This window comes from Triticum urartu, chromosome 3A (genome assembly GCF_056163025.1).
Source record: "Triticum urartu cultivar PI428250 chromosome 3A, HENAU_Tu73, whole genome shotgun sequence".
NCBI lineage: Eukaryota > Viridiplantae > Streptophyta > Magnoliopsida > Poales > Poaceae > Triticum > Triticum urartu.
Genome location: NC_141875.1, coordinates 39786148 through 39808485, shown reverse-complemented (window position 1 = coordinate 39808485; position 22338 = coordinate 39786148). Strand labels below are relative to the sequence as shown.

Below are 22338 nucleotides of genomic sequence, written 5' to 3'. Positions count from 1 at the left end.
GCCCAAGCAACAAATGCTTCCCCATCCTGGTGAATGATCTATCTTTACTACATTATTTTTCCTTCAATTTTTTTGCTCCGATGTCATGTGCAAGCTAGTCACTGACAGTTTTTTTGTTGTTTTTTCCATTGGAATTCTGACACGGCAACTCCTTGTCCTGAATTTTATGCGGTGCAGGCGAAACTGAAAGATGTGAAGAACATGAACTGGTGTAAGTTCATTGCCGACTTCCTGCATGATGCATTTGCAAGCAAGGTGTACCAGAAGGGTTGTCGACTGCATTTAATGGTATTTTTTTACCGGTCCTTTATGTGAACACTATTTTTTAACACATCTTTATTCATGCATGTCAACATGATCATAACAAGATGGCAACTGCCATGTTGATTATGTGGCAACTGCCATCATGACTATATGGCAACTGCCATCATACTGTGATGGCAACTGCCAACATGACAACATGGCAACTGCCATCATACTATGATGGCAACTGCCATCACTCTATGATGGCAACTAGCACATGCAGATGGCATATTCTTCGCAAAATACCATATATTTTATCCTGTTATTTGTCGCAAAATACCATGACCGCAACTGATTTTTCTTTCTTTTTAAAATTGTTGTACATCAGCTCATGTACGTTGACTGCCTTGATCTGTCCACCGTGGACTTCACTGGGACAGGAGGCCCGTCGCCTGCGCACAAGTTTGCTGTTTCCGCGTGGACTATCGATGCTGTCAAGGCTGTGCTTGCTGCAGACAGGGTAACTGATAGCAAATATGGTAAACTGCAGGTTAGTTCTGCTTTTTTTTGCAACACATGAACTGCTAGTCGGTGTTCATCATTCTCTCTCTTATATCGTTGCTACTTTTTTTTTCTTTCTCCCCAGCTGATGGCCAAGCATTCTATAGACTACAGCGTGTTTGGGGGGCCTCAAAACTTTGAAAAGTGGATGGACGTGCACTCAGCTCCATCTTGTCCTTCAGAGGTAATCAAAAGATCTACATATATGGTTTGCCGTGGAGTATTTTTCGATGTCGTGCAAGTGATTGCAATACGGGGTTGTCATTGATGCCTCTTTGTTTTGTGTACAGGCGAGGGCACCTGTTGAGCAGCTAATAGGGCAGTTTGCATCTGGAATGACTGGCTTGCTCGGGAAGTTGGTTGAGGGGTGGACGTCCCTCAGTGGCTCTGACGGCGACGCGGTTGCGAGGCAATTCACTTCATTCGTCCCAGAACGTACACACCGGCCAACCGGTTGCCGTGGCCGGTATGACTACAACAGTTCCCAGGAGCCCGCTGACACACAAGATGAACTAGGTGGAGACGCTGGTCTCAGCAAGGATGACGATGATGTCGTGGATAATGTGCAAGAGGACACCGATGATGATGAACACGCTGAAGTTCGCGCAGGTGGTAACAAGGGCAAGGATGCAACAGATGTCCCCCAACCGGATAAAGTCAAACAACACACGGCTGTGAGAGGCGAAGGGGTTTTGCCATCAAAGAGGGGGATGGCTCCAGAGGGTGCTGGGCAAGTTTCTGCTGGCAACAGGTCTAGGACCGACCCTGTAGCTGCCAGGAAGAGGTTCGACTTTCATCTTAGCTTTTTGCTTTGTCTATTTTCTTCGAACAGACTCATCCCCTTTTTTGCACTTGTGTTCTGTCAAACGCGGCAACGAGATTGCTGACTGACAATTGCCACCTCTTTTTTTTGACCTCCATCTGATACGTGCAGCGAGCCGACAGCTGGTGGACGAGCAATTACGAAGAAACAGGCGCCAACGCCAACCCATGTTTCTGCTCGGTTGAACAAAGGTGCCCCCATTGCCGGTGATACCACTTCCACCAGGACATCTCCTTGCACGACGACAACCAACACCGGGGATCCTGTCGTGTTGCCAGACCTGAGGAAGGCAGTCAGGAAGTAGGTTTCTTCATCCGCTTTCATTGACATAGCGCTATATTTTTTGATTTTCCAATGCATTCGTTTAGCTTGTCACATTGTCTTCTGTCATCGCCCCCCCACGTGGCAACCGCTGTTTTACCAAATGATATTTTATTTACTTTCTAAACGTGTGGCAACTTCTATTTTTGTTTTTCACATGGCAAGTGGAATGTAGGCCAAATGGTAACTTTAATGTACCTTATGGCAACTGCCATCTTTTTACCGTTGTCTTGTGAGCTCATCCCACGCCTAGGTTTGAAATTGCATTCATGGCAGATCAGACATTTTTATCATTCTTTCAAGGTTACTAACATGGCAACTGCTGCTGGATGGCAACTGCTAGTTATGACACATGGCAACTGACGTTCCCCTTACATGGCAACTGCCAGCTTTTCCACCTGTTTTTCCATTTTCTTAAGATTTTTACCAAGGCAAACATAATTTTGTTTCATTTTTAAATACCTTTTTCATGCGCTTCATTTTTTTTGCAGGGTGAAGAAGACTACTACGCGTGGGTCCAAGCATATCAGTAAGGACCCGCTCGAACGCATGCATTCAAAGTTGTCAACAGGGGGCAACTCAGATGTACAAGAGGCACCAGTCGACAATACTGCTGCTGCACCGTTGACCGCTCCCACCAACTCTGATGCAAGTGGCAGACCATCTCCGCCGGCTGCAGATGTGCAGCCTACAACAACAGGCATCCGTACATCATGGAGTGACGAGTCGGTATCTGCCAGGACAGCTGAAATACTGCCAACCCTTCTGGCAATGAAGGATGCTGTTGTGAGTCATGCCACCCCATCAGCAAGCGTTGAAGTGGACGCTCCCGAGACGAACCTAGGCAAGGAAGATTCCCGCTCATCTGACACTGATTCCAAGCGCGTGCGCGGTGGCACTCCTGTGTCCACGACAGAAGCGGTCGAGGCGGCAGTTCACAAGGACATGCCATCTACAGGTGAGAGTCCTGGCACAACAGCTCCAGCTCCTGGCGGTGCAGATACTGCTAAGGCGACTGTTTCGCGTGTTGGTCTACCACCTAGGCGTCGTAGCCCCCGCAAGCAACCAACAGACATACCGAACGCACCGACAGTAGCCAGGAGCAGGAGAGACGAGTCTGGTTTTGTTCCTGCGTCCACACTGTTCCCGCCACCTACGAAAAGCAATGTGACAGAGAAATTTGAAGACCGGAGCACAACTGATGCAGGCGTCAAGCCGGGCACGAGCGACGCAGGTGAACACCCGGAGCAGACTGCGCCTTTTCCTGCAGTGGAAATCCCCAGCATAAATCTGCGCACTTCCAGGCTCCCAGTCAACGTCGGTGTCCCCTACAGCCCAAACAAGAAGATTGTCATGAAAGCTACGGTTGATACCACTGACAACACGCCCCGCCCTGCAAATAAGGACGATCATTCTGCAGCGGCCGATTCAGATATGTTTGTTGATCTTTCACCCTTGGATTCTGCCCCGCAAGTCATTCGTGGTCCGGCCAGCAGGAATGAGAGGCACCCAATGGCCTTTACCCCACCGAGTTTCAACCTTGGCATCAGTCAAGATCAACCGGTTGTGCAAGATCCCATGCCAGTTGCCTTTGCATTCCCAGGAGGCATGCCTGCAATGATGGCGCAGCCAATGGCCGAGGGTAGGAAGGCTGTCAAGTTCGCAGAGCCGATTGTGGTAGGTACACTTGCCATGTCCATATGATTTTTCTTGCACACGTCTGTGTAGTTTCACTGTTGTCCCAATCATATTTTTTGTTTTGGGGGGTTCTCACTTGTGATGGCAACTGACATGCGATGACATGGCAACTGGATTTGATGCACCGTGTCACCTACTTTTTTTTTCTGCCATGCTGCATTTTACATTTGGGCAACCATGTGGCAACTGAAGTTGATTCAATATGGCAACCGTAATCTCCGTAACATGGCAAACACAGTGCATCACACATGGCAACTGGAATTAATTCAACACCATGTCACCTGCATTTTTTTTTGTTTCCATGCTGCATTTCTTCATAAAGCAATCACATGGAAAGTGCAGTTGACACAACATGGCAACTGTAGTTGCTGTGACATGGCAACTACATTCCAACTAGATGGCAACTACATTCCAACTACATGGCAACTGTAGTTGCTATGACATGGTCACTACAGCTGGACCACACATGGCAACTGCCCCACTTTTTCCTACCTACAACTCACATCATGCACCCCATCTTTTCTCACAATCCATCTGCTTTTGATTTCCTAGGTATCCTAACCCACTTTTTTTTATCACTGCAGCCACACCCGAGGAGATTTCACCGTCTCTTGAAGAAACTTACCGCATGCTTGAGGAGGCAGCATTGCAGAGGAAGTCCTCACGAGGGCAAGGGCAATCAAGTTCCAACATGCCTGCAGACACGGTATCTGAGGATACCATTAGGAGTGCCACTCCTGGTTTTGTGAGGCAGCAGAGGGTAGTGCACCCACCTCCCGCGGAAGACTACGAGCCCGAATTCAGGGCCACTAAAGAACAGACCCACTGTACGATATCGTCAAGCGGTTTGGAAATGCGAGGTCCAGCGGCAAGCACATGAAGGAGCTGAAAGCATAAACGACCACACCCCATAACATCTCATTTTGCTTTGCTCCTTTTTTACCATTCATATCCTTCGTACTTTCTATGTTATATTGTTTTAGTTCTTTCATAATTTTTTTTTACTTAGTAAGCATGATCCTTCCATGTTATATTGTTTTCATACAGCTCATGTTTGGACAGAATCAAAGCCATTCAATGCGGAGCGACGTACGTCGACCTTGGTGATCTTGCTGAGTCCGTGAGGCCAAACGGCAAAATGTCGATGAACGTAGTTGCATGCGGGATTGACTACATCAACAACCACACCGATGTGTGCGCCGACAAGACAATCATGCATTACAGTGTGACCTGCAAAATATGGGACGGTGACTTCCACCACAAAATCCTGAGGAAGAACTTTGCCCAACACGGTGATTTCAAGCTCACAATGAAGAAATATGTGAGTACTCCTTCAATGTCTGCACTTTTTTTCACAAGGTGTGCTTTTTGTTGCCATCATCTGCAGTTGTGTTTTACGTGGCAGCTGTTTTCATGTGGCAACAACTGCCGTGCACACTGACTTATTTGATTTTTGCATGCCGCGCAAACTATGTGGCAACTTGACAGTAAAATACATGACATACTTTTGTTCACACATGGACGGCGACTTTATTTCAACTACCCCCACCCATAATCAGAGTTTTTCTACGTGATTCTAATTCCTTTGTCCCTCTGCTGTTCTTTACGCGAACGCTGATTCTCATTTTCCTCACTTTTTTAAATGCAGGTCATGTTCCCCATGTTCCAGGAGCTTTCACCACATGACCCACACGACAAGTGTGGTCACCACTACGTGATCTGTCTTGACCTGAAGAACCAACGTGTTGAGGTGCTTGATTCAATCCGTTCGGAAGATGATGCAGACCTCACCACGCATGCTGAATTCTTCATTAAGAACCTCAAAGAGACATGGCACTGTCACTATGAACACTCAAAGGTCCAGATCAGTCATTTCCCGACTGAGTATGTGGCGACTACAAAGCAAGGGAACACGTAATTCCTTCCTCCCTTTTCGTCTGCCATTTTACATCAATCCAATTCCTGTTTTGTTTGTCAGATCTGAAATTGAAGTCTGTCTTTTGTTACGTCTGAGCTCTTTGTGTGGTCACGTTACTCTTTTCCTCGTGCAGGACGGACTGTGGCTTTCACGCACTGGAGTACCTTGCGAAGTGGTAAGGCAAAATTGTCCCCGCTATCACAGCTGCAACGGTCGTTGAGCTCCAGAAAATCCACACATGGAACTGGTTGACGAATGAAGATTTCAACAAGTGGTCGGGAGCACGCGAGTTTGTGCAGGAAGCTGTCAAGAAAGTCACCAAGAAGTACAAGTGATCATGTGGCGTTACAGACCGGATGCACACCTTACATTCTGTTGCCGAGGAATGTAAGGTATTATCTCGTTGTTTATCGTTGAAAACTATGTTTGTGTGCTATGTTGTGGCTACAACCCCGCGTAGGCTACTATGTAGTGGTGGTGTGCGAGTGACATTTGAATAGTTTCATGTAATATATGTGTGGACGTGAACCTACTTTTAGGCGTAATTATTACAATGGTTTCGTCGTTTCTAGCACCGGTTTGATGCTTTGAACGCGTCTACGATGTTTTAAAAACGATGGCAAATGTAGTTCATCAGACATGGGTAGTGGAAGTCATTGTCGTTTTACATTTTTGGCTGTTTTGCTTCTTCATTTTCATCGGTAACTGCACGGGGGTAGGTTGATCATGCAGCCACAACGTTTTTGCTGGGGTTTATGCACGTTACGCTGTTTTCCAACTTGTTTCCCATACACTTGCACACAACACACTACGTGCCCGTAAACTGCGTCATTTTTGTAATGTGAATACATGCCATGCAGAGTCATCAGCAATACCATGGCATATGTCCAGTACATCTAACATGGCAGATACAGTACAAACAACATGGCAGCTCCAGCATAATTAACATGGCAACTACAGCACAACTAAGATGGCAGATCCAGTACAATTAACATGGCAGATCCACTACAACTAGCATGGCATATTCAGTACAAAACAGCATGGCATATTTAGCATAAATTAGCATGGCATGTTTAGTATCAAAAATCATGGCAGACTAACTACACATAACATGGCAAATTAAATGCATACATCATGGCAGATTAAGTACCCATAACCATTCAATGAATTTTCCCTTGCACTTCTGATGCCCCTGAAGAGTTATTCCCCCAATTGTTTTAAAAAAGAATTCTCAACATCTAGGGTACAAAACAAAATGTCCACAACGCCACAATTTTTGCTCATGGATTGGCCGCCCCTTTCTTCGTTTTCTTGTGTTTTGCTTGGATCTCCAATCCCGACTTGTACCTTATCTCTCTTGGACGACCCTTTGTGATGGAACGGGGTGGGTTCCTGACCTGGATCTGTGTGCTTGCTGTTCCAGATCCTATCTCCGAGTTTTCAGATGACGGCCCCGTGGATGAAGGCACGCTTGATGTGCGGGGGAACCGGTGTAAGGCTTCCTCGGCTTTCCTCTTCTTGATCTCATCAAGCTCTCTTTTTAGTGCTTTCCTGTGTTTTTCTGCGACTCTCGCTGTGTCATCACTCTTGCACGCTTCATCAGTTAGCTCAGCATAGTTCTTTGTCAGCACAACGTGCCTCACGGCTTCCATGGTTGACTCTGGTCTCTTGTCATGCACAGCCAGAACTGCGTGTGTTGTTTGCGGCGCCAACGCATCGTCAGCGTCCCAAGTCCATCGCCGCCTTATGAAATGTCGGGGCATCCGTGTCACAGCGTTCACGTCCATTACTTTTAGTATGTGACATCACACAATGCCGTCCCGTTCGAACTTGCAGCATTGGCAGTAGAACTCGCCTTCGCCTATCGAGGTTGTGACGAAGTAGTTCCTTCCTTTGTCCGGGTCTTCAGGTTCTGAATCTGACATGCCCAAAATAGAACACACCTTGAACGTACGTTCGTCCACCTGGAAAGCCGTGAACATGCTGGCACGCTTTATTTCTTCCTGGAATCTGCATTTTTTGTGTGTTTTCTGTTAAACTATTGTGGGCTTTTTTCTTGTAGCACCTTATGTTGTCATGGAAAATAGATATACATTTTGTTTGAACATGGCAAACGTAATTCATTGAACATGGCAAATATAGTATGTTGAACATGGCAAATGCAGTACGCTATACATGGCAAATGCAGTACAATAGACATGGCAACTGCATTTTCAACAAACATGGCAGATGCATCTTATTTAAACATGGCAACTGCATTTTGTTAAACATGGCAACTAGAGTTTATTAAACATGGCAATTGCATTTCAGCAAACATGGCAGTTGCATTTTAGTAAACATGGCAATTGCATTTCAATAGACATGGCCACAACATAACATTTTCCATTTGACACTAGCATTTGCACACCAACATGTCCAGTGGAAGTACATTGCATTAAACATGGCAACTACATTTCATTGAACATTGAAACTGCATCCGGGTAAGCATGACAAACAGAATTTCTATTGAATATGACAACTGCATCTGAGTAAGCATGGCAAACAGTACTTTATTAAACATGGCAACCGCAAAATCATGGCAACTGCATCGCACTCTATAAGGCACATACTGACTTGGTGCTTTTTCTGCAAATAAGACTGTAACGCAACTGACTTACTTGTTAAAGATCTTGTTGGTGTATATCTTGCTCATTTGCCTCTCCATCGGTAAGTACGTTAGCAATTTTGGCTGCTTTAGCGCGGTGTTCGCTTCTTGCTGCAGCTCAGATCCCAGAATTTTTTGTTGCAAAGCTGTGTACTGCTTGGCAAACTATAGCAATGAGTTGCCAGGACTGACGTACCGCTTCAAAACAGCATTGAATCCCTCGCTGCGCTGCGTAGTCTGCAGAAAGGGGAAGAAGCACTGCATGAAGTAGGCCGGCACCCAGTACATTCGCTTCTCCCACAAGCTTACAAGAGTCTCGTTGTCTTGGACTTGATGTGTTTCAGTCATGGCCATCCAGCTCCTTTCAAACTCCACCGTCAAGCTGTGGTCCATGCACAGTTCGAATGCCTTGTGCAGCTCTGGACGGTCAGCAAAGAACGGTCCTAGCGTCTCCTCAGCCTTCTTTATAATGTGCCACCTACAGTGCATGTGCACTGCCAACGGAAAGACCTCCTCTATGCCTGCACGCATGCTGAAATCCTGGTCCGTTATTATGTTCATCAGAGCAAGTCCATCCATGCACTCCAAGAAGGTCTTGAACAGCCAAACGTACCCATCCGTGTCTTCGTTCCGGACGAGCCCGCAGCCGAACTGCAATGACTGATTGTGGTTATTTATCCCTATGAACGGAGCGCACGGCATCTTGTACATGTTGGTGAGGTACGTCGCGTCGAATGAAATGCAATCTCGGAAATGTTTGTAGGCTCTCCTTGCAGCACCATCCACCCAATACATGTTCCTGACACGGTCCTCATCGTCCAACCTTATCCTGTAGAAGAAATTTGCATCTTCTTTGGCTTTCTCATCGAAGTAGGCAATTGTGGCCTCTATGTCTGCCAACTTGCTCTCTCTACGGTACCTTGCCCGTAGGTTTGTGACGTCAGCTGGTATGTACGGCATGCTACTCAGAGTCCCCCTTTTGCTGTGGATGAGAGATAGTATCTGCACCATTCTCGATGGACCGACGTTACAATCATGTAGCAGCTTTACGAATTGCCTTTCGACGGGGGTGAACCCTCTGTGGGCGGTCAGAAATTTCACCAGGTCGAACTTCTTTATCAGTTGGTGGTTGTGCTCGTCAAAATACTCATTGACCACCCACTGTGCTCCATCTACGTTTAGCTTACACCGGACAGGGCACTTAGTCTTCTGAATGATACCTCTCTTTCATTCCGGAACGACAGGCGCATCGCCTTTCCCCTTCTTGTTCCTGCGTGCCTTGTGGCACCTCATCTCACCTCTGCTGTACTCGTTAGTTTTCTTAATTTTCCTACGGTACTCGGTGTTGACCGCAAACCCATGGAACTTTGCATATGTCTGGTAGTATTCCTTTGCTGCTTCGAATGACTCAAATCTCTGCCCAATGTACGGTGGCTGAGGCACCATGATCTCTAATTTCCCACCATCTTCATCCCCTTGCGCGTCGTCGTCAGTTTCATCGTTCACTTCAGTATGGGCGGCAGTCCCATCTACCTGAGAGTTGCCAGTGCTTGTGTTCAAAGGGGTGCTTGCCGGCATTGCTGGAATGATTGCCATTCCCGACTCTGACTCGAAATTGTTTGCGGCATGTTTGTCTGCTGTCTGGTGGAACGCGTCTTCCGTGCGCTCAGAGCTCCCCGCAGTAGATGTGCCGGCGCCGCTCTGCATTGTAGTTGTAGGTTCTGTAACAGGGAAAAACAGGTACGAGATTAAGAATTTTGTGTTGGATAACATGTGGATCGCAACGGATCACACCATCTTCGAGTGATTTTCCATGACATCTTTTACAGACAGCAAGCCGTCAGTCTGTGGGTGGTCATTTTTATGGCAGCTGTAGGTGTGCAGACATGGCACCTACTGTTCAACAAACATGGCAACCATTGTTTTGCCTACAAATAACTACAAATAGCAAATGTAGCGCTGTTTTTTGTGGTTCAGATATTTTCCCTCTACCTTGTTGTGCTGTATTTGACCATTGTGTGTGGTCTGTTACACCATAATGACGTGATCCACCAGGAATTTGCGAAGCTTGCCAGGAGACGTTTGCCGGGTCACCGCCAGCGTAATAACCTGCAATCATAGTAGTGGTTGGTCAAATCGTGGCAAACGCATTTCGTGCTAGCACGGCAACTGCAGTTGCCCTTATGTGGCAAATGCATTTTTGCTTGCATGGCAACTGAAGTTGCATCGGTAGGGCAATCGCAGTTTGTTATTAGATGGCAATTGCAGTTGTCATGAAATGGCAACTGCAGCTTTTCCTACATGGCAACTGCAGGTGTGTAGAGATGGCAAATGTTGTTTTTAATACATGGCAACCGTAGAAGACCAGTCATGGCAATTTTTGTAGTTGTCAACTATGCTCCTTGTGCTGACTGAGCATCCGCATCTTCACTATGTTTATGGACTCACCTGTGTACGGCGTCGATGGCAGGTACATGGGTGCTGCCCGATTCCACGTGCTGCACGAAGGCTCTGCATTTTACACCCGTGATAACTCGTGAGTCCTTTTGCCATCTTTTTTTCATGTTCATTTTTCATGTCCACAGCATTATGTGCTCTTTTTTCGTTTTTGCATTACCTTGATTAGCCATACTAGCTAGTTGGAGTTGGCTGCCCGTACATTTGTCAGCGTTAGCGCCTTGTGACTGCACTTGCCACGGGGCCCCCCTAAGAGTGTTCTGGTCATAAGAACCTGCAAGACAAATGACAGTGCACGACATAAGTAGAATGTCATGTCCATCGTCGCGAAGATGGCAAATGTTTCTCTTCATTTTTTAGCACGCATCGTACCTACGCCTGCATACTGTTCTAGCAGCGGCAGCAACGGCCCTGCAGAGATGAGCTGACTGTACTCTGATGCATCGAAAGGTGGCGGCGTTTCTGGCCTTTGAGAACCCCAATCATCTGCACCATCTTCGTGATTCATTCTTTTCCGTGTCTCGCTTCTGTTCTGATGTGCTCTCAATCACTGGATGAACAAGAAGGCATCAACAATCCAATTTTTTTTTATCATTGTGCTGCTTGCATGTAGAAGTTAACACGTCAGTGCTATCACATTTTCATGCGTTGGCAACCAACATATCATGGCTAGTAGAACATGCACATCCACTATCTTTTCTAAAATCTGGTGCTAGCTATCCGTTTGATTCGATGGCATCAGGCTCTACAATAGGATGGCAAGCAATAAGTTGACATGGTGGCAGTTGACGACAATGACAGGTGGCAACTGACGTTATACACCAATGGCAATTAATTTTCACACCCCTCATTATTCCAAATTTATCAATTCTCTCTCCCTTTTTATGGATTCCTGCACATCCATTCATTCACCAACTAGGAGCATCAACCTACTGAGAACTCACGGTTATCTCTAGCGTACTACATGGCAGATCTAGTGTATTCTGCTTGGCAACTGTGAAGTCACACAACGTATGTAGTGTTTTAACCCTGTAGGATGGATCTAGTTGCCAACTTCGTCGGTAATTTTGCAATTTTCTGCCCAGAAGGAGGATGAGAAACAGTAGGGAGATCGGGAGATTCACCTGCTTTTAGCTGGTCGTCTCTGGAGGGCGTTGTTGGAGTGGGGGTTGGGGGGGGGGGGGGTGGGATGGGGTGGGGGAGATAAGGGGTGTGGTTTGCGGTGGGAGCGCCCTACAGATCCTCCCTGGTTGCCATGGCAACCAGAGATGGCCGGCGACGAAGGTCGGGGTTCGACAGGCGGGGGGCGAGGGCGCAGACGAGAGAGGGGACGGATCGGAGGCCGGGAACGGCTGGGTCGTGCGGGCAGCGGCTCGTCTAGCCCGGACGAGACAGCGCGGGCGGGGTTGCCACGCACCGGACGTGCGGGCGCGCTTTTGTGCGCGCGGACGGAGTCGTGCGGGGCGGTTCCCGTCCATGCCATACGATACGTGCGGGCGGGTTGCCCTCCACGCCACACGTATGGCAGTTATGGGCTTCCTAAGAAAAAGAAAAAGTTTAACAAACTCACTTGCTGGCTAGTCGAGCACAAGATGCTACCGTTGCAGCCAGTCTAAGAGGATCCGGTTTACAAGAGCCGTACATAGCAAGCCAAATCCTAACATTACACCCTCAGCAAAATAAGAACCCTAGTATCAGTATCACCCTGCACACCCAAATATTACTTCTTATGAATAGTGATGATACCGACGATGGACGCGGCCATGGCGGCCAAGCAGACGAAGAGGCAGCCGAGGCTGAGGATCTGCAGCCACACCCACAGGGGGCTCCACCTAAGCACCTTCTTCTGGGTCACGTACATCTCCACTGGGATGTAGACACACAACGGCCAGAACCCCAGTGCGCCGACGAGCGCCACCACGTCGTGGAAGAAGGGCAGCAGCGCCGCCACCGCCGTGGTGGTGACCACGAACGCGGTCCGCCACGTAGCTCGGAATAGGTTCAGCTTGTACGACGACCTCAAGACGAGCACGTCGAACTCCCTTGTGACATAGGACGACTCCGGCCACCTACGCGCGGCGCACCTCTCGACGAAGTCGTAGATGGGCCGGCAGTAGACCTGGTAAGCGACGGCGAGGTGGACGATGATTGCCACGTTGGCGATGTCGACGAGCCAGTATGGCTCGTAGAAGCCGAGCCCCGCGAGCAGGTTCCCTGGGGTAGCGTCCCCCAGCGCGGCGTACCCCATGAAGCCAAAGAGCAGGTATAAGAACGTGGTGACAGCGACGCCCATAGCGGTGGCAAGCTTCATGACCTTGGACTCGGGCGGAGGAGGCGCTTTGATGGTGTCCTGGATCTCGATTAAGATTCTTGAGTAGCAGTAGACGAAGGCGATGACGCCCAGCGCCTCCAGGCTTCCCCACACCTTACTCGTCGGGGACGCGGTCACCGCGGTCATGCCGATGCCGACGAGGCCGCCCTTGAGGACTCCGTTCTCTGCACGCATCCAAGGTTCAAGCATGACATGATTGATGCCGTTGCCATAGATCATTCATTGAGCAGCGTGTGCGTGTGTTACCGACGACTTTGGCGATGCTGATCCCGACGCCGATAGAGCAATAGGTGAAGGACATGGCGGGGCCGAGATATGAGAACCACCACGTATGGTACTCCGGGATCTGCGAGAAGAAGATCTCCGCCACGCCGAAGGTTATCATATAGGGCCAGATTGGGAAATTGCACGGGTGGCGGTGGCCCTTGTTGTGCTGGAAGCAGCTAGCCCTCTGCTGGATTGCCAACATGCTCATGCCGGCGGCGATGGTATGCCCGATGGCCACCCCAAAGACGTTGGAGTATGCAGAAAACTGGCATAGCCAAACCTGTGCGCGTCCTGTTGGATCCATCCATGGGCGAAATGACAAAGTAGACATGAGTGTGCTAGTTAAGATCCGTAAAGTTGAAGACATGGGCATAGGTGCCTCTCCATGGATGTAGGAGTTAGGAACTTAGGACACGTACCTAGGCTGGCCTTGACGGTGTCCATGTATGTGCAGTTGCGCTCGCCGTGGCTCGGGTCGCCGAATCGGTAGCAGTCCGAGAGCAGCGCGGAGGTGTAGCAGATGATGCCGGCGAAGAGCAGCACCATGATCGGGTAGATCACCCAGCCGAGCTGCGCCGATGCCCACGGCAGCGCCAGGACGCCAGACCCGATCACGGCCGTGATGATGCGTGCAGTGGCCGTCCATACCGTGCCTGCAACACCACAGAATCAGACGATTTGCTGCAACCACGATAGCTACGCGAACGTCACCGGCCGCTTCCTCACCGGTGCGCTTCAGGCCGCCGTCGTCGTCGTAGTCCCTGGGATCGGTGCGGGGATTCTCCATTGCTGCAAAAGAGTGAGCGAGCGAGGCAAGTAACACTTGTATGCTTGCTCTTTCTGTGTGCTGGTTTTATGGTAGTGGTAGATAAACAAAGGCAGAAACTTTGCCAACCGACTAAGAGAAGGAGAAATTAATATGTACAAACAAAGAGTTCTGATAGGGGATTTGTGGCATGCAGGTGGGGCCATCGACAGTTTTTTTTTTTGGCTTTCGATTTTCAATCTTTCTTATCTTTTGAACCGGATGTCCAATTACTTTTTGTTTTCATATTCGTGTTTCTTGTGACAAAGGCTTTCAAATAAGACCTACTTCGAATACATTTTGATGAGTTTTTAAAATTTCATTAAGTTTCATCTACTGAAACTTGATACAAAAGAACAACAAAAATCACATGTATTGAAAATTAAGACTTAAAACTTGGTGTATCCTTGCACGAAATTCAATAACTTTGTGGATCACGAAACTATCATGCGACCGAGCACGGCTGAGCAGATGCATGCCCCTGCAAATGTACGGTAGTGCTCTCTCTTTCTTAATAAAAAGTTCAGCCATCGACCACTGGAGAATTGACAATAAAATCCTCTTTTACGCATTTAGGTTAAAGAAATCCATGAGGTGATCAAATGGAACTGGTGCATGACGAGGCTCGACAGGGCCCACCCAGGTTTCACGGCTACGATGAATCAACATTTCACATGAGATTCAGTGTCGTACCTTATGTCAGTAGTGTTTTTCTTCTTCTTTTTTTTGCAAAGCTACAATAATCGTTAGCCCGGATGTCAGAGTACCATGCTATTAGCTATTTTCAGGTACACCTATATACTCAATATAGCACTACGTAGTATTATGTTTAAGATGTTTCGTACTTTTAAATAAGTCAGTTGCCAATTGAAAGTGGCTACACAAAATCAGATAGTAGTGCGGGAAGAGGGGGGGGGGGGGGGGGGGGGCTGGTTATGGTCTCGAAGAGGCATGCATGCATGCAATTGATTGTTTTTTTTTCGCGAAATGACTCAGGCCTCTTTTGGTTCATAGGATAGGGTTATCGTAGGAATAGGAATTTTGTAGGAAATGAGATGACATGTATCTCAAATCCTATGAGTAGGGATAGAAAACGAGATGTCATTTGGTTGACACGAAAGGAATTTTTTCATTGAGTCTAGGCTCATTTTTATTTTCCTATAAAATGTGGAGGATAGAAACCAATCCTATGTAGGAATAGGAATCCATTCCTATGAACCAAAGGGCTTTAAAGGAAAAAATCCTATAAGAATCCTATCATCTAGAATTCCTATGAAATTCCTTCAAACCAAAGGAGGCCTCAGATTTATTCATAAGACTTCATCAAAAGTATAAGGCATCCCAAACATAGTAAAAATTATAGCGAGGTTTCTGGACAACTGAACGACCACTATCACCGGTAGAACGAGCCGACGTCGTGTTGTTGCCGCTTCTCCCATACTGGAGCAAGTCCGACCTTGTCGACGATAGTCGAAAAGTCTTCGTGCACGTGCCCCTAAGGACCAATGCCCCGGTGGGGCCGTCGCGCCACTGCCGCCTCTCCCATACTGGAGCCAGTCGGAATGCTTTGTGCATGTGCCCCTAAGGACCAATGCCCCGGAGCCGCATTCGTCGCCGTTGAATCCCTAAATCGATTTGAAGAAACTGATAGCAACTCTCGTCGTCCGATACGGACGACGAGAGTGTCTTACCTCGCAGCCCCGAGGAGTTGGCAGGAATCTACGTTGTCTAATCCGTCTCGGCGGACTAACTTGAGGAAGATCCAAGACCGGAAGAATGACTCAAAGAAGAAGTGTCGTCATTCGTCCTAGCGCGACCTCTGCAAGGACTAAACCCTAACATATCTATTAGCTGGAGGTGAGGCACCAGGATTAAAGCCAACTAAGATGATCGAGGTAATTTAGTAAGAAAACATAGATGCAAGTACTCTGGAATAAGTTAGTGGATGCTAGCTATTTTGCTATAAAAGACATGTAACATTAGTCCATATTTTTATTTTGTCCTCCCTTCTCATCCCACCTCACCAGTTTTTGGTTTTGTTGACATTTTTGCAATAGTTTTCCTTTAGAACCACCTCAACTAGTCCATGTCATTTTTTAAATGATTCAATTGGTCAATCAATCATGATGATTGCATGTAAAATATTTATACCTCTATTATAATGCAGAAACAATTATCTACTCCCTCCGTTCTAAATTACTCGTCGCAGAAATGGATGTATCTAGAACTAAAATACATCTAGATACATCCATACCTATGACAAGTAATTCAGAACGGAGGGAGTAGTTTCTTAAAATGACTACTATTGGCACAAATTATGTTCCGTGCTTAGAACAACAAGAGTCTAGATGGAGCAACACTCAACAGCCAAGTTCATTTCCGTTGTAAACAAAAAACTCGTTTGTTTGATATATTCATATCAATAAAATGTCTAATAATCATAACTGCAAGATCAAAACACTCAATGCAATACTCATAAAATGGTCTAGTAATCCTTAGGGCAACTTAGTTTAGAAATAAAATTTAACCACATCAGTTACCGAACTTGAGGATTAGGCATCGATCGCGACCTAGCATAATATAGGGAAGGATAATTCCGGTGGTGGGTGAAAGCACGTCCATGGGGACCTCTATCACTCCTACAAAAGCTCTAATTTTTTTAAACCAGTCCACTAACAGAGTTTCTTAACCAAGAAGCCACTCGGCTAGCACTAACTTTGGGTCGCTGTAGAGCCCCCTCCATAGAGAATCTACAGCATCCGCCCTTTTTTTTTGGTGGGCATACAACATCAGCCCTACACTAGGTCAACAGCCAAAATAATTTCTTTTTAGGTCTTTTCGACCAAAAAATAGCTCCAACAACTGTCCTGTCCGTAAGTTTTGTTGAACTGTTTTGTGGGCAGTCCTAAATTACATCTACTTGGGCTGAAAATATACACACTGGAGCCGGTTGCAGCAAAAAAAAAACACACAACGCGCGATTGCTCAACCGTCACATTGAACCTTCCTGCACGTGACCGCTACCCACCTTCCTCTCATGCACGACCGCTGCCAGCCACCAGACCGCTCTGGACAACATCTCCGACGCGGCGGGCGACCCCACTGTCGTCGCCGCCACTACTGCCGCACCCGCGGCACCTCCTCCAGTGGTTGCTGCCGTCGTGGCTGCCACCAAACCCCCTACCCACCGTGCCGTTTTTGTGTCCCCACAACCCGCTGCTATGGAGCGACCGTCGTGGGATCCATTGTTTTGGCGGCCTCATCGCGGCTGAAGAAGATGAAGGGCGCGGCCACGGCCGACTGGGCTGATGCGGTGACGCACTTTACCCTTCCCCCTTTCATCCTACCATCGTCCGTGAAGGAGGAGCCGAATTGGGATTTGAGTCATTTGACGGTGTCGGTGACTTCCCTCTTCGATCTCCGTTGCAAAGTGTGATGAGCACCTTCGTTGTTGGAACTATTTATAGTTGCTGGGTCGCGGAACATGGTGGTGACATCACAGTTGATGTCAAGAGATGGTTGCTGCTATAGATGTAGTAGATCATTGTTAACCCTCTGGATTGCCAACATGCTCATGGAGGCGGCTACGGTATACACGATGGCCACCCCGAAGATGTTGGAGTATACAGAAACTGGCATATCCCAACATCTGCGCGTCCTGTTTGATCCATCCATGGGCGAAATGGCAAAGTAGACATGAGTGTGCTAGTTAAGATCCGTGTAAAGTTGAAGAAGACATGGGCAGAGCTGCCGCCATCGACGTAGGAGTTAGGGAACACGTACCTAGGCTGGCCTTGACGGAGTCAATGTATGTGCAGTTGCGCTCGCCGTGGCTCGGGTCGCCGGACCGGTAGCAGTCGGAGAGCAGCGCGGAGGTGTAGCAGATGATGCAGGCGAAGAGCAGCACCATGACCGGGTAGACCACCCAGCCGAGCTGCGCGGATGCCCACGGCAGCGCCAGCAGGCCTGACCCGATCACAGCCGTGATGATGTACGCGCTGGCCGTCCATACCGTCCCTGCAACACCACAGAATCAGACGATTTGCTGCAACCACGATAGCTACGCGAACGCACACCGGCCGGTAAGGCCATGTGGCCGGCCGCTTCCTCACCGCTGCGCTTCAGGCGGCCGTCGTCGTCGTAGTCCCTGGGATCGGTGCGGGGATCCTCCATTGCTGCAAAGAGCGAGCGAGCGAGGCAGAGTAACACTTGTCTACTTGTTCTTTCTGTGTAGACGTCGATTACTTTGGTTTTATAGTAGGTTTTTTTTTTAAACAAAGGCAGAAACTTTGCCAACCGACTGAGAGGAGGAGAAATTAATATGTACTGTACAAACAAAATTAATCATGTACTGTTCCGAGAGGGGATTTGTGTCATGCGCCGGGCGGGGGGCATCGACCCTATTTTTCTTTTGGCTTTTTTTATTATTTTTGATCTTTCGTATCTTTTGAACCAAATATCCAAATTAATTTTTGTTTTCATATTCGTGTTTCTTGTGACAAAGGCTTTCAAATGAGACCTATTTTGAATACATTTTGATGAGTTTTCAAAATTTCACTAAGTTTCATCTACTGAAACTGAAACTTGATAAAAAAAGACAAAAATCACAAGTTTCGAAAACTAAGACTTAGAACTTGGTGTATCCTCACGAAATCCAATAACTTTGTGGATCACGAAGCAATCATATGACCGAGCACGGCTGAGCAAATGCTTACCCCTGTGAATTTTCGGTAGTGCTCTCTCTTTCTTAATAAAAGCTTCAGCCATCAACCGCTGGAGAGTTGATGATAAAAATCCTCTTTTACGCCATTTTGGGTTAAAGAAAACCATGAGGTAATCAAACTGAACTGGTGCATGATGAGGTTCAATAGGACCCACCCTGGTTTCACGGCTACGATGAATCAACCTTTGACATGAGATGGGCTTCCCTCGCCGGTGGGTGGACTGGATTATACCCCACCAAAAATATACTGAAGAGCATCTGGCGTGTCCCACTTATTGTTTGCAGATGATGCCTTGCTATTCTTCAAGGCGAAGGAAGGTCAAGCAAAAAAGATTCAGGAAGTGCTAAACACATATGCAGATGCCACTGGACAATATATTAATCCGGCCAAATGTAGTGCCCTCTTTGTCATTTCTTGTCCAGTGGAGAAGCAAGACGTGGTGAGAGCAACTCTCAATATTGATACAATTACTTTTGAAGAATAGTACCCAGTCCTCCCAACGCTCGAGGGTCGTATGACGCGAGGTAAATTTCAGGATTTGCAATCCCAGCTATTGAAGCGGATTATTACGCGGGGCGATACCCTCTCTTTGGCTGGCAAGGAGACTATGATCAAGGCAGTAGCTCAGGCCATCCCTATGTATATTATGGGTGTTTTCAAGTTACCTATGTCAGTCGGTGATGATCTGAACAGAATGGCCCGGAACTTTTGGTAGGGGTCGAAAGGCAAGCGGAGAAAACATTGGCTAGCATGGATGGCCGAAGATACAAGCCGAGAAAAGCATGGGTGGTTTGGGATCCATTGGTTTCCGACTTTTCAACCAAGTGCTCCTAGAGAGACAGGCCTGGCGTCTGCTAACTAATCTCACCAGTTTATGTATGCAGGTCCTCAAGGCACGGTACTATCATGACGGTCGTCTCGAAGACACGGTCTTCTCTGGAAATGCTTCTCTGACTTGGCAGGCGATTCAGTATGACCTCGACTTGGCAGGCAACTCGGGCGGGACATCCGCATTTGGTGGGACCGGTGGCTGCCTAGAGAGCCATCACGGCATCTCATATCACCACAGGGTACGTGCCGCGAAAGGAGGGTGGTGGAGCTCTTGGATGGGGAGGGGTCCTGGCACATGAACCTGCTCCGGCGTTACTTCCTCTCGACGGATGTCGGCGTCATCACCAGCATCTGCACATCGACCCGCGTATCGTGGTGAAATCACGGCAGATGCCATGAGATGGCTAAAAGTGGGGGGCTGCATGAGGACGCCGATGGGTTCCGACAGCGAGGTTGGCACGCCCGAGAGCGAGACTAAAGACGAACCCAGGTTCGGGACCCATCGGGGAGGTAACACCCCTAGTCTTGCCAAAATGGTATAATATGCACAATGGCTACAATGGTGCTCCTCGAGCTGTTGGATGGAGGAGGAAGAAGGAGCTAGCTCGCCATTCTACCTCTCCCGCGAGTGCGTATGTGTGTGTGATAAGCTAAGAGTCGTCCCCCTGCATGGAGGACTCCTGGGGGGGGGGGTCTTATAGGCCAACCCCCCATGGATCACGACGGTGACAATGTGCGCGCTGGCTGTCCATACCGTCCCTGCAACACCACAGAAGCTAAGAGCATCTCCAGCCGCGCCCCCAACAAGGCCCCCCAGGTGATATTTCGGCCGCCGGCACTGAAAAGTCGGCCCAGTCACGCCTTAAAGGCCCTTTTTTGCCGGATCGGGCCGAAATTGGCACCGGGGGACCCAGGCCGAACCCGGCGCGCTGGGGGCGCTGGCCGAATCGTTTTTTGCGCGGAAGTCGGCGGGCCCTCCTTGGCAGCGACTCGGCTCTTCTCGCTGCTTCGTCATCCTCATCGCCTCGGTTCCCGTGGCGAATCAATGCCAAATCTGCCGCGCGCTGCCGCGCCGGTCATCCTCCTCCATTGATGCCTCACGGGCGGTGCAGTGAAGACCGAACGACGCGCGTCCCTCGCCCGCCACGCGTAACACGGCCACGCGGACGCGCGGCGCCTCCGCCTATATAAGCCGCCCCAGCGCGTCGATGACGCACAGACTCTCCACCGCTGATGCCTCGTTCCTCCCCCGTCCCTCCCTCTCCTCTCGTCGTTCCAGTTCAACCATGGCCGAGCGCTTCCCAGGCGACCGCGCGGCGGCGAACGGCTTCGGCCGCCGGCACCTCCACGAGGACGAAGCTCGGCTCCTCTATGAAGCTGAGTACCCGGTCCCGCCGGACATGCGGTGCCCGGGGCGTGGAGGATCAGCGCCGGCGGGGTCCCGGTGCCCCCACCGCCCACCGGAGCGGCGCCGCGTGCGGAGATCGCGCGTATTCGCGCCTCTCTGCCGCAGGCGGCGAGGGAAGGCCCACGGTACGTCCCTGACAGCCCGTTGTGGGAGCCCTACTTCCGCCGCCGCCACGCCGAGCAGCTCGAGGCCACCAATGGCGTCATGCCCTCCGGGAGGCTCAACTCCGAAGGCCGCTGCCGATGGTGGGGCATGCCCGGCCGCACGCTGGAGGCCGTCCTCGAGTACATCAAGGGCGGCAACACGCCTAGGCTGGAGTACCCCGCTCCCCCGTCCTTCTCCCGTTGGCGTGGGAGCTCGTGGGCGCCGAGGCGCATGGACCCGGGGGCGTCCTCCTGCTCGTCCGGCCACTCGACCGGCTCTTCCTGCCTCCGCCCCGTCAAGCTGGAGCCCCAGGACACGCTGGTCAGCCACCGCACCTGCAGCTCCGGCGTCCGCATCGCCGACTCCTCCCCCACCTCTGGCCGCCTCGTCCTCCTCAGGCCGAAGGCGGAGCCCAGCCTCCCGGCGGAGTATGAGGCCATAGTCCGGCACGGCTTCTCCGACGAGGAGGCCATAAAGTGGGCGTGGGACAACTACCTCCGCGACGAGATGGTCCGACAGCGCCGAGCCCTGGAGGAGATAGCCGCCCGCAAGCGTGGGCGCGAGGACGAGCACGGCATGGTGATCCTCGACAGCGACGAGGACGAGGACGCCCCCGGGCCGTCCAACCCGCCGCGCCAACCTGGGGAGGGGTGCAGCAGGGACGGCGGCCGCGGAGGAGGCGACGGCGGCGGCGGCGGCGGGGGCGACTACATGCGGTTTTACAGGCTCCTCGGCATGTAGAGCTTCAAGGGCGGCGGGCGACGAGTAGCGGCGAGGGCGACGGCGGGCCGCGGCGAGTAGCGTTTTTTTTCTTTTTTTATAAAATATTTTAAATATGTATGAACTCGCCGAAGTTTGAATGAATTTGCATCTAGTTTGTGATTTTTAAATAACTCGTGGGCGCCGCGACTGGGGGCCATCACGCCCCCAGCACACGGTTTTCGCCGGTGCGTCCCTAGAGGATGATTCAACGGCTGGAGATGCTCTAACGATTTATTGCAACCACGAAAGCTACGCGAGCGCACCGGCCGCTTCCTCACCGGTGCGCCTCAGGCGGCCGTCGTCGTCGTAGTCACTGGGATCAGTAAGGCGATCCTCCAATGCTGCAAAGAATGAGTGAACGAGGCAGAGTAACGCTTGTCTACTTGCTCTTTCTGTGTGC

At 49.6% G+C, this 22338-nt stretch overlaps 2 protein-coding genes across 3 annotated transcripts; one reads left to right on the top strand and one right to left on the bottom strand.

Annotated features, from left to right (window-relative positions):
* Positions 1–12205: 12205 nt before the first annotated feature.
* Positions 12206–18313, bottom strand: LOC125526944 (amino acid permease 3-like). 2 transcript variants are annotated; one of them, XM_087546211.1, is made up of 6 exons: positions 18182–18313; positions 17853–18086; positions 13991–14053; positions 13684–13917; positions 13244–13555; positions 12206–13161 (listed from the first exon to the last, which is right to left on the bottom strand). In XM_087546211.1, exons 1-6 carry the CDS (start codon positions 18240–18242, stop codon positions 12386–12388), a joined length of 1680 nt encoding a protein of 559 aa, XP_087402337.1. In that variant the 5' UTR covers positions 18243–18313; the 3' UTR covers positions 12206–12385. The 2 variants fall into 2 exon arrangements, with proteins under 2 accessions (XP_087402337.1, XP_087402338.1); XM_087546212.1 differs by lacking the exons at positions 17853–18086; positions 18182–18313 and adding an exon at positions 17098–17641.
* A 2519-nt stretch (positions 18314–20832) lies between these two features.
* LOC147978304 (uncharacterized) lies at positions 20833–21917 on the top strand. The gene is made up of 2 exons (XM_087514703.1): positions 20833–21012; positions 21138–21917. Exons 1-2 carry the CDS (start codon positions 20833–20835, stop codon positions 21915–21917), a joined length of 960 nt encoding a protein of 319 aa, XP_087370829.1.
* The last annotated feature ends 421 nt before the right edge of the window (positions 21918–22338 follow it).

Coding starts and splice junctions, on each gene's coding strand:
- LOC125526944 (XM_087546211.1), bottom strand. CDS start 18,242: ATGGAGGATCCCCGCACCGATCCCAGGGACTACGACGACGACGGCCGC. Junction 18,087..18,181: donor CGGCCGCCTGAAGCGCAGCG/GTGAGGAAGCGG, acceptor GTGGTGTTGCAG/GGACGGTATGGACGGCCAGC. Junction 13,918..13,990: donor CGGCGGCCTGAAGCGCACCG/GTGAGGAAGCGG, acceptor GTGGTGTTGCAG/GCACGGTATGGACGGCCACT.
- LOC147978304 (XM_087514703.1), top strand. CDS start 20,833: ATGACGCACAGACTCTCCACCGCTGATGCCTCGTTCCTCCCCCGTCCC. Junction 21,013..21,137: donor TCTATGAAGCTGAGTACCCG/GTCCCGCCGGAC, acceptor TCTCTGCCGCAG/GCGGCGAGGGAAGGCCCACG.